Genomic DNA, 17,631 nt, shown 5'->3' with positions numbered 1-17,631 from the left:
GCTCTGAAGATGGAACGGGTGGCCTGCCCTCAACACCCCTCCCCTGCACGGACAATACTGGCCCAGTCAGTTGCCAGCTTTCCGGACTCCGTGCACCTTAGGGCTGCGGACGTCACTGTGATTCAAACATTAAAGATACAGAGAGACACCTGAAGCCCGTCCCTGCACTTAGGACGACCACTCTGATCCTTCACGCCCGCTACAAATACAACTCAAAAACCGGCATCAGAAAACCCGACTTTCGGGTCCAGGGCACAGTTTAAACGACACCCAGTGTGGCACGTACGATGACATCAGAGCGTTTGGACTGTGCTTTTAAAGATCTAAATCCAGCTCAGGACCCGTCATCTCTGAGGCTTTGGAGAGAGCTTCGTGTGACCACACCAGCGCCATTGTGCATGACGGCCGTGTGACCGTGTCAACGCCACTCTGCACGAGGGTCACGTGCCCACACAGACGCCATTCTACGTGACAGCGCAAAGCTCCCGCGGGTGCCAAGTGCTGGGACGGTAGGCATGAGGGCCGTCTTCAGTGGGCTTTGGGGGGCACTGAGAAGGCCAGAGAAGGAGAGTCCTTCCGGGCACAGGAAGCTGCAGACACGAATCACAAGCCTGCAGGGAGCATGGGGGCTGAGACCCGGAGTCACAAGGAGCAGGAAGGTGGCAGCCAGCGGGGCACAAAGAAAGGGAGCTGCCACCTGGGGCTTCCTCTGCCTGGGAGTCAGAGTGGCTCAGGAGTGAGTGCCTGGGTCACACTGTCGCGCCTGCACAACAACGGGACCCCAGGGAACCAGAGAAACACAGGAGGAGCATGAGCTGCGAACAAAGCATGGCCACAGGGCTGGGCACCCCCTGGCCGCAGGCGGAGCAAAGCCCCCTTGCCATTTCACCGACTTGCATGGCCCCGATCGCAAGCCAACCAGAAGCGTGGGAAGGTCTGTGTTACTCACTGTTCCGAGGGTGCCAGCGCACGGCATTTAAGTAGAAGTTGCAGTAATGGAAGAGAAACTCGTGATCGGAGTGCTCTGTTCTCCCTTGAACCAGGGGCATCAGGTCACGTCCATCAATGATTCTGTGGGACACATCGAAGCCAGGCATCAGGTGGTGAACGGCCACATCATCCAAAACCACCACAACGTTTGAGCTGCCCTTCCAGCAAATGAGAGCACGACAGAGTCACCTGGTCATAATTAAGCAACCAACACAAAGAACACTCACTGACCCCTGTCGGGCGCCATATGCAATTTCCCGGGGCCAATTCTGCTCTCGTATCAACTCACTCAATCCTCTAAGTTGCATGAGGAGTTGGGACCATTATCATCCCATCGTGATGAGTTGAGGAAACACTGGCCAGAAAGTGCAAGTCCAAGGTCATGTGGCTTGAACCAGCCCACTGGATGGGAACCCAGCTGATTGGGTATCCGTGCTCTCAACTGCTCCCCCTGCTGCTCATCCTAAGCCCAACTTCTGCCTGCTGCCTTGGCACACAGAAAACTTTATTCCCAAAGTACAGCTCTAGTGAAAATAAGAGTATCTAACGATTTGTGTTATGAAAAGGTAGTATTTACTGTGAGAGCAGCTTGGATTGACAGACATCAATGGAGGCACATTTCTAAATCAGAATGAATTCATTTGTAAATGAATAATAGTGCTGATGATACTATAAACCCTTTGGATGCATGTTCCCAGATACAAGTACCTCTTCTATGACTGGCTATCTAACTAGACCAAGAGGAACTTTCCTGACTGCAAACAATTGATGACATACAACCGGTTATGAGCAAAATAAGATTATTTGGCATTTAAAATAAAGGGGAAAAGCCTGACGTTTTGTCTTGCGTTAAACATACATCAACAGCCACTAGAGCACCTCAAGTCATTGACACCATTAGGGCCAGGCCATCAAAACAAGGGGCAGAGAGCTACTCTGCAATGTTCGATAGTCTCAGCTGAGGATGATCTTTCTCCGGGGAAAATCACTCCATCCCTGTCATCCCTTATTAGGAGGAATTCAGAAGCCGGAAGTCGAACCTGGTTCTGTATTAGGTTAGCGTTCTTGAAAGGCCCTGTGTCCACTGAGCTTCGTGTGTGGCTTATTTGGTGTCACTAAAACCCTAGTAATATAATTATAGTATCGTTGCTTAGCATTTCTCCAGCCTCAACCCTCATTATTAATCACGTGCTCCATGCAAGCCCATGGAATGAAAATATTCTATTATCATGAGCTAAGAATAAGAACAAAAGGCAGACTTGGCCCTTGTCCCCAGGAGGAGGAGAGAAAAGGTAGAGACACGCTTCTATTCAGAATCTGCACGCTCTCTGAAATACTGTTTCTATCCTGAAATGGCAGTGATTATACCTGGGTCTTTCCAAATCCCTTCGGAGAAAGGCGCAGTCCTTACCAATATGCAATCCTGAACAGGGTGTTAAGAAAGGAAGGGATGAGATGCGGTGTGCTGCTGTCGGCACCTCAACAGAAGCCCCCAGTGGTGGAAAACGACCAGCAGGAGGGGACACAGAGGGACATGACCCCTTCCCTGCACCTCCACCTAACGTGCAGAGCAGGGCTTTCCCGGACCGCTAGGGATGGAGACCAAACATCCATTCCTGGAGCTTAATATCTACCTCTATCCCCTTTTTCTTTGGATGTAGAGAGAGATCTCATTGTTTTCTTTGTTTAACATCCTAAAACACGCTCCTACCTAGAAGCGCACAATAAATCACAACGCTGTGAAAGCCACTGTTTAAGAGTGCTACAGAAAGATGGCTTGTCAGAGAGAGGCTCATTTCTGCTATGAAACATCAGAAGCAACCCCACTGCGTTCAACTTTCAAATGGCGTCGGAGCTATCAAAACACTGGCGATTGTTTTAAAAGGCACGTGAGAGTCGCTGTTAGCCGTGGCAATAACCCGGAGACAGCACATTTCCCCTGATGCGGCCCGGGCGGAAATGTTCCCGTAACGTCACCATGTGTGGGAAAATGGGGACAAGACATTCTCAGAGTGACATGAAGTGTTGCTCTTTTCTATTGAGAAGCCTCTTAATTGGGACTCCTCAGCCGGCGAATTCAAGTTTTCATAGCAAGTGTGCACAGACAGTCACTGCAACGAAACTGCATGAGGTCCTTTGTAGCATCCGCTTGATTCTCCGAAAGATGTGTTCCTTTGAAATTGTTTCTAATTTGGAAAGTGAGGTAGAAACACTGTCCACGAGCTCCTGACCTGCAATCATGGTCATGATTTTAAGCACTCACTTCCAGGCAGCTGATTTCAGAATGTCACATCAAATTAAATACCACGGGGACAATTGTCACATCATTGCAAAGAGCATCTTTCAGAAACTTTCCTTGGGCTGCAGTGACTTCATTCGCCCCCTGGATGTGCTGGCCTTTTAGTTGTGAACCAGTGCATACTCTGCCTGGGTGTCCTTGCCTCTGCGTGGACATCAGTCACTCTGCCTGGATGTCCTTGCCTCTGCCTGGGTGTCACTCACTCTGCCTGAATGTCATTCACTCTGCCTTGCCAGCTCTCAGAGGATTTAGGGATCACAGGAAAGCAGAAAGCTTTGCAGAGGGGGGAGAACAGACCAAACAGGGTTTTGGGGACTGACAAAGAGGTTCTTTTGGGCACAATGTTGGTAAGATATCTGTGTGATATTCACAATAAACTCATTTCTTCACTGTAGACAATAATAGTAAAGGAGACTTTTTTTTTTTTTCAAAGAACGTATGTGTGCCTTTAATAAACCACAGGAAACTGCAAGGAAACAAGACTTATTTTCATAATATAAAAAATGCTTCCATTTGTACACATTAAGCACCCTGCCTAATTTAAATAGAAAGCAAGATCAGACATGAGTACCTGTACAACATGAAGAGTTTCACCTCTTCCGCCAAATGCAGGGGAGCTAGTTTTACTGCGGGACTCTACTGAAATAAGTCTTCCGCAGTCACCTGGCCACCGGGAAGCAACATTAAAGGGAAGAATGAAGTCACTTCCCTCGTCTTCATTAGACAAAAATGATATTGAGCGTTCAAGCATGGATTTCTTTTCCTAACTTGAAAAAATTCAAATTTTATTTTATGTTATTTGGGAGATCTAAATTTTATTTAGGAGATCTAAATGTATTTTACTTAGCGATAGGAGATCTAAATATTTCACCCTCAAAATCTGATTCTCAAAGACATCAATACCCCCTCTTCTTCCCTCCCAGCTGAATGGGCTATGGGCAGAATTTAGGTCATTACCACAGGCTTCGCCGCTTATGGCATGTTGCAATTCTTTATCAGCAACATCTGTGAACCAGGATCTTGGTCACCGACTGACTATGGTGATGGTCTATCTGCTTGCAAAGATGTGCCTGATGGGAAGGTTCTTCATTTGTGTGAATTAATGCATTTGTTATTGTATTATTCTTAGGTAAGCCCATTGCCTATGCTTTACATTGTGCGCGTGCACACACACACACACACACAAAGGCTGTCCTCTGTTTATTTCCAGAATTAGCTCATTTGGAGACACAGGGGGCATGATTTTTCTGAATGTGCCTGGGGTAATGGCCACCAAAAGTTCTTTTGATAAACCTGTGTGGCGGAATGCAAATGAATCACTGAAGGCTGTGTGAAGGCAAATCCACTGTGGAGAGGAATCTCGTACAGCGCCACGGGGGCGAATCAGAGAATGATTCTCTCTGTAGCTCTGAGACCTTGCAAAGCGAAAACCTCTTCTGTGTATCCCCGAACCACTGCTCTTTTGACCTAAGTAAGAATCCTGCGCTGAAGGGCTTCTCATCTCCTACTGGGCTCTGATTGGTCAGGAAAGCCAGCCACCAGACACAAAATACTTCTGAAGAATGACAAGGTTGTACCTGAAGGCTAGGGGTCTTTTGAACAGAAATCCTCCTGTTCCAACAAAACACGGGAAAGATGTGAGGGCACCTCGTTAAGTCCCATCAGACAGCTCGGGTTCAACCTTGAAGTGAGTTGATAATTGTCCTGAGGGATGTAAATTTACTACTGCTCAAGTAAGAAATCGGGGAGGCTGATTTCCACCAATCTTTGTGAGACAGAGTTAAGGTTATTTTCTAAAGGGTGGATATTTGCGTATCATTTATCGATGGATATCCACATGGGAATGCTGTCTAGATGCTTTCATTGAAAGGTTTTGATGAGGTTAATCTATTTTAACAATATTTCCCATAAAAGAGTAATAAGGAGCCTCCAAGCAGGGTTTGTCAAACTCAGCACTATTAACATATCTGGCTGAGCTATTCTTTGCTGTGGGAAGATGTCTTGTGCCTCGTAGGATGTTTAGCAGCATCGCTGGCCTCTGGACACCATTAGATGCCGGTAACACTGAGTCAAGACAATCAGCAATATCTCCAGGCATTCACAGATGGCCCCTGGTGGGAAAGAGTCAGCCCGGAGAGAATCATTCTGTTACATGTTCCAAGTCTCCAGGGCAGAGATATACAAGGATGTTTTCTGGACCTGGCTGGCACCGTGATTTAAATAAGGTATCGCGTGATCGCTGTATTTCTAGGAAGGACCCAGAGGCAGATTTCTGTCTTCTCATCTGTTGCCATCTCTAGGATTATGGTGGCATCTTATCAGGCTTACACCTCAAACTGGAGACGACATCATCTCAATGACTTGGGTGAAACAGTGAGATCCATAAGAAGAATCTTCAATATTGTGGAGGGGCTCTTACCAGTGCCATGGCTCACACATAAAATATTTTGAGCCTGCCAAAGAGAGAGGTCGCCTCCCTCTTCAATGGACATGTGCAAGGAAAACAGGCTGACTTCCGTGAGCCTCAGACTGGGGTGGGCGGGAGGCGCCACTAGCAAGATCTCCCTTGACGGATCTTCCTCCGTCTCTGACCTTGTCCGTTCCTTGCGTTTGCCCAATTGCATGGGAACCCATTTAAAGACAGTGGGAAAGCAAAGGTACTGCTGATTTTAATATTATGAGCCATGAGAGAAAAATGTAATTAATGAAATTACCTGAACACTCTGTGTGAGCTACTTAAGGAAAGATTAAGTTTTACGCCAATGGTAAGAACAAGAGCAAATCAGTAGATGAGATGGAAAGAGAGATTTCTGGCTCTACATAACGAAAGAGTTTTTATGACTTTCTGCTGCCATGTTTTCTATCTGTCATTAAGGCAGAAAAAGAGTAGTTTGAACAAAGTAGATCCTAAAAGTCCCCTTCGGCCCTCAAATCTTAGGATTCTGTGGTCCCAGATGCATATTAAATGTGGAATAAGGAAGAACTGGACTGATGAACTCCCCCCCCCAACAACATGGCGAGAAAAATGAAAATGGCTGATATCCACATGCTCTTGTGACTTTAGTCTGCCCATCGAGCCTGCAAGGTCAGCATCGATGTTGACCCCACATTCCAGGCGACGAATCCAGGTCCACTATGTTAAACTCTTACCCAGCAGTGAAGCCCAGGTCTGAGCCCAACCTCCTCTAAGCCACATGCTCTCAACAGTGGCACAGAGACCCCTGGGGACCCCTCCAAGACGTCTGCGAGGTCAAGCCTGTTTTCATGAGAACACCAAACGCTCTCTGACTTTGCACTGCAGATCCTCCAGGAGCGCACAGTGGAATTTTCCAGGGCACTCATGGCGGGACAGGGCATCATACTGTCAGCGGATCGAACGTGTACTCGGTGCTCTCATGTGCTGAATTTTGTTTCTGATTTAATTGCTCATATGATAAAGGTGGATGGGCATAACCCACATACACAAAACCTCTTTGGGTTCCTCAGTCACTCAAGAAAGTAAGTGGGTGTTGGGACCACAAAGTTTGAGAAGGGCTGAGCTCTCCGAAGCTGTGTATAGTGCACACGTGTGTGTCTGCGGTGGGGAAGATACACCTAAACAACAAGCTTGAAAACATTAAGGAAAGTGTGAGCGGTGAGACAAGCTTAACAGCAACGGGATCTGGGCAAACCCATCCTGGGACTCAGCGCCGGCCGGGCTGTGGTTCTGTCTCTGGTTGCCCGGGTTCTCCTGGCAGCAGAGTTTAAACAAGATTTGCAGCCCGCCTGCATGACATTAGCCTGGCCTGCCACCAAACTAATGAAAACAATTAATCAGCGTGCTTCCCTTAAAACTCTTCAGATTGGTAATAACACTTAAGAAGAAACCATTGGCAATGTCATATGAAGTTGTATTTAAGAAGAAACCATTGGCAATGTCATACGAAGTTGTATTTAAATTTAAGAGAAAGACGCTTCATTTAGAACGAGCTAACTGAAGGCACGCTGGGAGGGAGGGCCGTTAACTGGGGAGCCAGCTGCCTTTCTTGCTGCTGCGGAAAAGAGCAGTGGAGTGGGACCGGAGGGAAGCAAAAACACGGTGTGGGGGTGGGGGGTGTAAAAGAGGCAGCCGCCAGCTCCCTGCGGAGGGCACGGTGGGAGAGCCAGGGTCAGGGGGATGCTCAAAGTGCTCGGTTCGTGAAAACCAAGGACTGCGCAACCACACCACACCTCAGACTTTACTACCCACTGGGATAACGGGCTTGATGGCATTTTTATACCGGCGGCCCCACTGGTAAGTCCCATAACGGGACGTGGGTAACAAGTCCAGCGGCAGGTAGCGCGCCGTCGTGCCGGCAAGGCAGACACGCTCGCCTGGCGGATGCGAGGGAGACAACAGCAAAAGGCTCCGGGTCACAGTACCTGTCCTCGGGCAGCGGGGCTCCCGCCAGTGCGGCCACCGTCGGAAAGAGGTCCATGTTGCTCGTTGGCTCGTCAATCTCTAGTCCGGCCTGTATCACTCCCGGCCACCGAAGAATGCCAGGAACCCGGATACCCCCTTCCCAGTTGTTTGCTTTTCCCCCTAAAACGTCAAAGAAAGAAAAAAGAGACAAGAGGAAGATGTATGTCTTTGCAAAGCTTGGTTTAAGGCTCATTTCGACACGTTCTTCAATGTTCAACATGGGGCAGGGGATATGGAAGAAATAAGGGCTGTAGTTACATGGATTAGTGAGAAATGTGTGAGCAATAGAGCATACATGGGGGTGAGAAAACCCACGTACAATATGGCCACTACTATGGATGGCATGCGGCCAGCACTGGCCGGGGGTCATGAACTAGGGCTGTGGTCAGGGAGACTCAACTCTCACAGCAAGAGAGGACTCAGCTCAATGACCTGGAGTCACAAAGTTGACATTCCATTTCTACTTCTCACCAGATTAGTAGACAAAGTAACGGCACCCCAAAATGCCCATGCCTAAATCCTCGACATCTCTCAGACCAGAGATTATTCTGGAAGGCTGGGAACAGGACTTGTGGGATGGGTCTCCCAGTCATTATAAGTCCACTGGTCTTTCTCCCACTGAACATTTCCAGATTTCCAACTTCCCAGGAAGTGATCTCTAGGTTCCTTGTGTGTTAGTTGATGACACTGTTGCACCATTAGAAAACCCCCGCATCTTTTGTGAGAGAGAGGCTGGAAGGCGGTATGCGGGTGGCCTTGAAGATGGACGAAGGTGCCCAGGCCAAGCAGGAGCCTGCAGATGCTGGAAACCGCACAGAAACACATTCTCCCCTGGAGCCTTCACAAAGGAGCAGCTGCCAACACAGAGCATTGCACGGGAGAATCCATCTTGGGCATCTGAACCCCACAACTATAAGACAAGCAACCCGAGTTGTTTTGAGCCACTGCATTTACAGTATTTGTTAGTGCATTTACATATTCCACAAGAAAGGAAAATGTCAGCTCTGTGGCTCAGACATTGGTGCCTCAGTTTCCCCAGTATGTTAGGTTGAGAATTACATGGAGTCACCCCAAGCGTCACATCCAGTGACTGGAATGGAAGAAGAGCACCCAAAATGGCCATTTCCACCACTGCTATTATTTTACCAGCAGGACAGCTCTTACTGTTTAGGTGAAGAAACGAGCTTCGCCCAAAGGAAGTGACTTGACCATAAGCAAATAGAGCGTGAAAGGGGTGTGAGGAGAGGATGGAATGGTGAGCTCCGTCAGGAATGGCTCTGCAGACATGAGGCTCTCCCAGGCCTACAACTAACGCCCCCAGAGGGACACGGGCATGCCAGCACGAGAGCCCAGAGGGGTGAGGCTATGCAGTTAGCACACGGACAGGTGCAAACCCAGATGTGCGACTTCCCCCTGAAGCAGTTCCCCACAGCTTTAAAACGCGCTGAGCACTGATTAACACCACAGGAATAATCACCTCTGGAAGTTGGGCTGGAGGGAAGGGAGTGAATGGCTGTTCAGCTACTTGAAAATATTTTTTCAAGCTTTATAAGAATATTGAAGTCAAGAGTTAAATTAAATGAACAAGTAGAGAGAGAAACTGATGTGCAGTAGGAACAGAATCCAAGTGTGATGCATGGTTGACAAAGGATGGAAGTGCCATTTAAATTTTAAAAACTGGGGTGCCTTGCTGGCTCAGAGAGTTGAGCGTCAAACAAATCTCACGATTTGTGGTTTCGAGGCCCATATCAGGCTCTGTGCTGATGGCTCAGAGCATGGAGCCTGCTTCTGATTCTGTGTCTTCCTCTCTCTCCGGTGCTCTGCTCTCACTCGGCCTATATCTCAAAAATAAATAAATATTGGGGCACCTGGGTGGCTCAGTCGGTTAAGCATCTGACTTCAGCTCAGGTCATGATCTCATGGTTTGTGGGTTTGAGCCCTGCACTGGGCTCTGTGCTGACAGCTCAGAGCCTGGAGCCTATTTCAGATTCTGTATCTCCCTCTCTCTGACCCTCCCCTTCTCACGCTGTCTCTCTCTCTTTCTCTCGGAAATAAATTTTTAAAAATATTTAAAAAATTAAAAAAATATTTTAAAAATATTTAAGTTTAAAAATGGACTATGGGAAACAGCAGCTTAAGGGGCTTGAAACAAAGCTTCACATCTTAATGCTGGTTTCTGATGACTGTACACTGAATTCTGACCATTGCAGAATGAACTGTAGCTGATGACTGTAGACTGAACTCCTCTTACAAGCAAGATCTTTAAACTCCAGGCACTAAATGTTTTATACGCACAGACGTCAGGGTAAACACATATAAATTCACATTATCAACTGCAGTTTCTATGAATGACGGCCTCCAAGAGAAGTTAAAAGTGTCGCATTACATCTTTTCAGCACGATCTTCAGTTAATTATCTGACAAATACTGCTACTCTTGCATCACAGATACCACATCAAAGAACAGGGAAGTTCAAATAATTTGCCATAATTTATTCAAGCAGTGGGTAGCTGAGTGAGTTGCAGGTGGACCCTCAAGGTGTGAGTTAGTCCAGTTCTCCTTCTACGAGACTGCGCACAGAGAGGCGTCACTTGCTTATGCATATAATAGACCAGGCTTACAGCACTGCACCTGCGTATCCTTCTACGGGATCAAATCCGGAATGTGCACCTGCTTACGCTTCTACCAGATCAAGATAATAGGATTTTCACCTGCTTATCTTAGATTTTAAACCCATTTATTCATATACTAAATCAAGCTCATAAACTCATCTGTTTATCCTCGTACTAGATCAAGCTCACAGAATTTAAATTCGCTTACCCATCAACTAGATCAAGCCCAAAGAATTCCATCTGTTCATTCTTCAAGATCTCACAGCTTATGCACATGTGAATCCTTCTACCGGGTGAACCTCAGACAATTTTCACTTGTTTATCCTTCCATTAGATGAACCTCATAATATTTTCCCTTGCTTATCCTACTATATTAAACTCAGAGATTTTCCATCTGTTTATCTTTTTATAAGATTTAACTCATAGGATATGCTTACCAGATGAAGCTCGTAAAAGTTTCACCTATTGTACTAGACCAAGCTCATGGAACTCTTTATATCAATTCTACTGGATCAAAATCAGAGACTGAAATCTTATTCTTCTTCAAGTTCAAACTCAAAGAATATGCACCTGCTATTCTTCCAGAACCTCATAGGATTTTCATCTGTTTATCCCTCTGCAAGATTAATCTTGTAGAATATACACATGACTATCCTTCTATATGAGCATCAAATAAGTTTTACATGTTTCTCCTTCTGTGGGATCCAGCTGATAGGATACACACATGACCATCCTTCTCCTAGATCAAGGTCACAGAACTTTCAAGGTTATCTTTGTAGATAAAACTCATGGGATTTTCATGTTTATCCTTCGACTAGATCATGCCCATTGAACTTCACTGTAAATTTAAGAACAAAATAAGTTTGCTACATAACAAAGATTTTGTTTAAGATCTAGTGTATATATTTCTTTCCCCCTTGGTTAACAAAAAACAAATAAATCAGAAGGTAGACCAAAATACCAGATTAAAAATTTGTCTTCTAGATGCAGTGTGGCATTGCACAATGGATTCTAAAACAGAAAAGTGCTTTAGTGCAAAATGTATAGTTAACAGTAATGTATCAAGGTTAATTTCTTTTTAAAAATTTTTATATGTTTTTTTTTTTTTTTTTTTGAAAGAAAGAGCGAGTGAGCAGAGGAGGGGCAGAGAGAAATGGAGACAAAATCTGAGGCAGACTCCAGGCTCTGAGCTGTCAATACAGAACCTGATGTGGGGCTCGAATTCCTGAGCAGTGAATTCATGACCTGAGCTGATATCGGACGCAACACCAACTGAGCCACCCAGGCGCCCCCTCCCTAAAGTTAATTTCTTGACAACTGACAATGGTTACGCAGAAAGTTAACACTGGACGAAGCTGGGAAAAACAGTATCCATCCTTAATATCTCTGTAATTCTGTCAAGCTATACTGATCCAAAGTAAAAACTGCACTCAAGACACACATATAGATGATATAAATACACGTGTGTTTCCCCGGTTGACTAAGCACTTGGCATTCTCTAGAACAAAGCAGCGAGAATTATGTGAATGATTCCACAGGGTTTTATATATACTCTTTCTAATGGCTACACTTTATTGATCATGTACTATGCGATATGGACTATGACCTGCACTTCATCACTAATTCCTTACGTCTACCCCATGAGGGTGTGACCATCACTGCCCACATATGGGCGCAAACTCCGATGGTCTATAATATGCATTTCATCTCACTGAATCCTCCTACCACCCCACGGTGGTGCTAATGCCACTCTCTGTTGTGTAGATGTAACAGCTAAGAGGCTGAGAGCAGGTAGGTCCTGAAGGTACAGAGCCTGCTTGGGATTCTCTCTCTCTCTCTGCCCCTCCCCTGTTCCTCCCTCCCCCTCCCTTTTCCCCTCTCTCTCTATCTCTCTCCCTTTCCCTTCCTCCCTCTCTCTCTCAAAATAAATAAAAACATTAAAAAAAAAAAGAAACTCAGAAAGAAAAGTCTGAATCACAGGATTAAGAACCACAACACTGAACACATTTTTTTACCCTCCCAGGAGTCAGCAGGTACATCTTCTTTAAGGAAAATGGCAATGTCCAAGGATGGTTGACTGGGGCTCACCAGGTGAAGGTCAAGGGACACCCAGTGCAAATCCACATGCAAGGAGGCATGGGGAAGTATCAACGTTCCACGTCTTAGTAGATTTCCATGTCTTGGAGTAAACGTGGGGTGCAGATGTCTCTTCAAAATTCTGACTTCATTTCCTTTGGATATGTACCCAGCAGTAGGATTGCTGGATTGTATGGTAGCTCTGTTTTTAATCTCTTGAGGAAACTCCATACTGTTTTCCACGGTGATCGCTCCAATACGCATTCCCAGCAACACTGCATGAGGGTCCCCTTTTCTCCACATCATCTCCAACACTAATCTTTTGTCCCAACAGCCAAGATATGGAAATAAACTAAATGCCCATCAATGGATGAATGCATACTAAAAATGTGAAGTCATACACAGACACAAAGACACAGAGACACAGACAGACAGACACACACACACACACACACACACACACACACACACACAGGAACACCAAGCATAGAAAAGAAGGAAGTACAGCCATTTGAAACAGCATGGGGGAACCTGGAGAACATCATGGCAAGTGAAGTGAGCCAGACACAGAAAGATAAATTAGTCAGACTAACAGAAGCAGAGAGTAGAATGATGGCTGGCACTGGCAGGCACCTGGGAAATTGGGACATATTGCTCAAAGGGTACAAAGTTGAGTAAGTTCTGGGATCTAACGGGCAGCTTGGGGGCTGCAGCTAACCACACTGCACTGCATCACTGCATATGTGAAGCCTGGTGAGAGCAGATCTTACTCATTCTTACCACACACACAAATAGGTTAAAAAAATGGTAACCTTATGAAGTCATGGGTATGTTACATAAATTGACTGTGGGTATCATTTTACAACCTATACATATACCCCAACATCAAGTTGTAGATCTTAAATATATATAATTTTTATTAGCTATCCTTGAAAAAAAGCTGAAAAAATCAGCAAAGGAGATACTTGTTTTTATTCTGCAAACGTGACTCCACTTCCCCATAAGAAAACCAAATAGTCTTTCCTATTTGGTTTTATGAGTGGCAGTGCCCACGCACTTATACAGGCACTCACCCACCCACACTGCAGACAGTGCCACAGAAATCTACAGGCTCATCCAAGCTGTGTGTATATCAGGATTCAAATCTCAGGAATCTGCTCTGGGAACTCTGCTCTGAGATCCCAAACCTCCGGGTGATGGCAGAAAAGTGTACAAGAGTAGATGTAGGGCCACCCTGAAATCACCACCAAAGTCCTGGAGGGGCCCTAGACAGGTCACACCCCACCAGAGATCTAAGATCCCCGACAGAGCTCCTAGCCACAAACAGTCCCCGGGGAGCTACAGTTCTGCGTGAGCACAGCGAAGGGGCTTCCTCTGCTCAGATGCAGTGCTCTGAGCACTGAGCACCGTCAAGAAAGGGACTATGGGAAGCAGTGTGTGTGCAGCCCTCGGGGCCCAGCCATTCACTGACTGCCTGCATGTGAGGGCTGTCTGGACCAGATGTATGGTGGCATCCCCAGCTACTTTTTTGATGACAAACTATCACACTCGGGATGAACCATGATTCTCTGTCAGGAAGCTATGAACCTACTATGTGTAACATCATGTGACTCTTCTTACTGTTCTGAATTGATATTCAGAAGGAAACAAATCCATAAACAAAACCCCGGGCAATTTTCTAAAACTGTAAAAGGAGTGTTTTGTTTTGTGTTTTGTTTTTTGTTTTTTTTTTTTTTTCCACAACAGGAACGGTAAAAAAAAAAAATACACATTAAAAAATTTTGTAACACTCCGTGCACACTCTGCTTAGGGAGAAAACATGTTTGGTAAAATATGATCACACATTTCCAGGCATGTGTTTATGAGCAAATAGCCTTGCTCATCAGATGGTTTAGCTCTCAGTCTTCTTTCCCTCGCCACAGTTCACAGGAAGGGCTGTGTGCAAAATGCGTCCATCAGGCTCCAACAGGACCACATGCTGCCTCCCAGTCACCGCCATGATTATCTCTGAGTGGAGTTCACGGCATCTCCAGTGGTGGGCTCCATTCATTCCGCAGGTGTCTGTTAAGCAATCACTTACAATGACCGGGAATAAGGATGGAGCCCATCATGTTCCAGGGACTATTCAAGTTCACCGCAGAGATGAACATGTCCCTTTCCCAGCATCCCTTGCAGGGTGGCTACCCCATTTCACAGCTTGGAAATCTTTGGTCAAGTGATGGCACCAGGAAGAGCTCTAGAATCTGGGCTACTGAATGCTCGGTTTCCCTGATCCTCAGAACCCCACAGGGAACACAGAGTAATAGGAACAAGGATTTCACGCTATAGGAACCCCAGATGCCTGTGAGTGGGAGTCCAGAGAAACCACAAGGGGAATACCTGTTACCTAGGCACCCCCACCCCCCCGCCCCAGAGTCTGAGTGGGGTCACAGAGGACAAGTAGGTGCAGGAAAGTTGGAGGTGGCCTGGGGAGAAAGGAAAGAACAACAGGGTAAGAAATCTGGATTGCTTTTTTTTCCCCCTGAAAATGCCTGAGCAGGTCACACACCGAACATCTCGATGGCACTCTGCCATGATGAGAAGTCACAGAGGAAGGATGGCTGAGTTCCCCAATTTCTCCAGGCAAGTGCAGAGAAAATGCCACCATTTACTCCAAGACTCTTGTCAGGAGCAGCTGCGCCCAGCCCCAGCTTCTATTTTCGTCCTTCGTAGTGCTGCCATGTGGCACGTCAAACCACGTCTAGTGGCAAGAGCATATGCCAGTCATTCTCATGCTTGATCTGGGCAGACTTTTGTGAAATAATCTCATTGCCATTTCTTGCCTCTAGGGCCCCTCCGTGCCCTCGTAACATCGATTCCTGGCATGGACGCAAACCACAATAACACACGTGAAAACTACAACTGGCATTCAATGCTTTCTCCCCCAGGATGCTGTATTTTAAGCTTTTCTTCACTTATTCTCTCCAGGGACTAAAGCCCACAAATTACAGATGGGAGAAAGGACAGAATTATCTGGGTTCTATGAGGCTATTACCTGGGCAAAATAAAGAGCTTGATACCAGTGCTCAAATGAAGGGTAAAGCACTGTAAAAACACTCTTACAATGAACTGACTCAGTGTGAAGAGTTACGCACAACTCCTTGAGCACGACATTGAAACTGCTCACTCATCTGAGGAGGCACTGGCGAACCTCTTCTCTCAAGGGCCAGGTAGGGGGTAGCTTACTTTGGTGGTTTCTTTCCCAACACTCACCTCTACTGTCACGTTGTGAGAAATCGAAGAATAAGTGTGGCTGCGTCTCAATAAAACTTTATTTATAAAAGCAGGCATCAGGCCCCTTCGGCCCTAGTGCCGAAGCTGGTTGAGCCCTACCGTGAATTATCTGAATTTAGATTGTGTGGACGGGTGAGTGCAGCAAGCAAGCTTCATTCCACAATTGTAACCCCTTCAAAATTGAGGCAAAATGTCAGCGAGGCTTCTAGTAACAACGCATTTTCTTCACTCAACTGGACACCTTCTGAAGCTCTCTTACGAGATGAGAAACTAAGACACGGATCGTGGCTGAGAACATCAAGCAAACCGTGTCCTGGGTCTGATCTACTTCTGCAATATCATACTTTGGTTGAGCTAAGCCTCACCTAAGTGCCCTGGGAAACAGCTCATCCCCTCTTGCCTTCTAGAAAGTTCTGTGCCTGGATGTCTGCTCTTCCAGATTTTCTGCAACCCCCAATCATTTTAGACATCCTCAAAAGCCTGGACAACATGCCCCTCCTATTTAATCAAGTCTCCCATGGTCACCACTGCAGGTGATGTCTGCCTACTGCCCATTTCCTCAGCAGTTTTCAAGTTCCTTGTTTACGGCATGCCTGACAATCAAATCTGTATGCATCTTATCATTCCAGCGGGACCATGAGTGCTTGGAAACAAACTCTGTCTAATTCAGTGCTTAATCAACTGAAATCCACAGCGTAATATTTTCCAAATTATAGGGTCGAATATATTTCTTGAATGAACAAAATCATGATTAATCCATGAGAAGCACTGTTGGGTTAAAAAAAAAAAGACTACCCTTTAGGAGTGATTTGAAATTCTTATTTCCAACCTTCTTTTTGTCTGTCAACATTGCTAGGACTTTCCATTTCCCTCATCAATGGCATTCCACAAGTCCCCTCCTCCAGAGTCTTACCAGCCTCAGTTGAGAACGTCACCTTCCATCTCACGCAGGAAAATGACCTCCTCACCACGAAGCACCTCAGCTCCCTGCCTGCTCACACCTCCGTGTACGCTGCACTTCCACATCTTTCCTGGTTTTCTGCCCCTTTTCTGCCGTGCAAACTCAGCCTCCCTCTCCACAGACCACACTAGACCACGTCGCTTCCATCCGCTCCAGCTCCAAAGTCAGTAAATTAAACACCCAGCACCCAACCACAGACCTTGCCCCCAGGGGCCCAAACTGCAGTATTTTCTGCTTCTGAGGACAGTTCCAATCACTGCAAATGGCACTACTATGCTTGGGCTTCCTGCTTATTTTCCCTCTCTGTGTGGTCCTCACGCCCGCTCAGATCATGTAATAACACACCATTTCCATCACATTCTTCCCAAACACTGACTCCCATGAGTTTCCATCTGACATGAATTCACATCTCCACAGTAAGACCTTAATGAAAAATGTATGTGATCTCCATAAATCTTGACCTTCTCTGCAATTTGACCTCAGTTATGCCTTGTGTGTTAGCTCTCTAGTTAAAGTTGACCCCGATCATCAAGTATGCTCCAGTCTTTGCCATGACAAAGTCTTGTGTACAATGGCTTGGCTCCCTGTGAAGACACATTTTTCAAAAGAACCTGAGAAATTTCTCCCCTACCCATCCATCCGGCCGTTGCCGCCTGCATCTCCACTGAAGATGTACTTGTGAGCCTCCGCTGGACAATAAACGCAATAGGCCTCCCGTCTTCATCTTCCTTGCCTCTTCACCAGTACTGATGTCTACTGATCCTTGCCTTTCCTGGAATCTTCTCTTCTCCCAGCGTTCTTCCAATTTCCCAAATCACTCTGTCAATATGGCCTTTATCATAACATCACTGTCCATCCCACCTTTCAGGTAGGAGTTTTTAGGGTTTGTTTCTTGACCCTCTTTTCTTCTTGCACCAAATCATCTCATACACCTCCCCACATGCCAAGTAGATAGAGCTCTCAGCCGATGAGTCTTAATT

General features: G+C 46.2%; 1 protein-coding gene across 4 annotated transcripts in view; it reads right to left on the bottom strand.

The window, feature by feature from the left end:
* Window positions 1-17,631, bottom strand: part of STS (steroid sulfatase) — a 158,309-nt gene that overhangs the window by 13,819 nt on the left and 126,859 nt on the right. For all 4 annotated transcript variants that reach the window (XM_077754704.1, XM_077754702.1, XM_077754701.1 and 1 more), the window contains 2 exons: window positions 7,691-7,850; window positions 950-1,071 (listed from right to left, as the gene is read on the bottom strand). In XM_077754704.1, the coding sequence (XP_077610830.1) occupies window positions 950-1,071; window positions 7,691-7,850 (282 nt within the window). The remainder of the gene's footprint in view (window positions 1-949; window positions 1,072-7,690; window positions 7,851-17,631) is intronic.

This window comes from Crocuta crocuta, unplaced genomic scaffold (assembly GCF_008692635.1).
Source record: "Crocuta crocuta isolate KB4526 unplaced genomic scaffold, BGI_CrCroc_1.0 scaffold221, whole genome shotgun sequence".
In the NCBI taxonomy this organism is placed as follows: Eukaryota; Metazoa; Chordata; class Mammalia; order Carnivora; family Hyaenidae; genus Crocuta; species Crocuta crocuta.
Note: the sequence above shows the minus strand (reverse complement) of the source record. Positions and strands in the feature narration are given on the sequence as shown.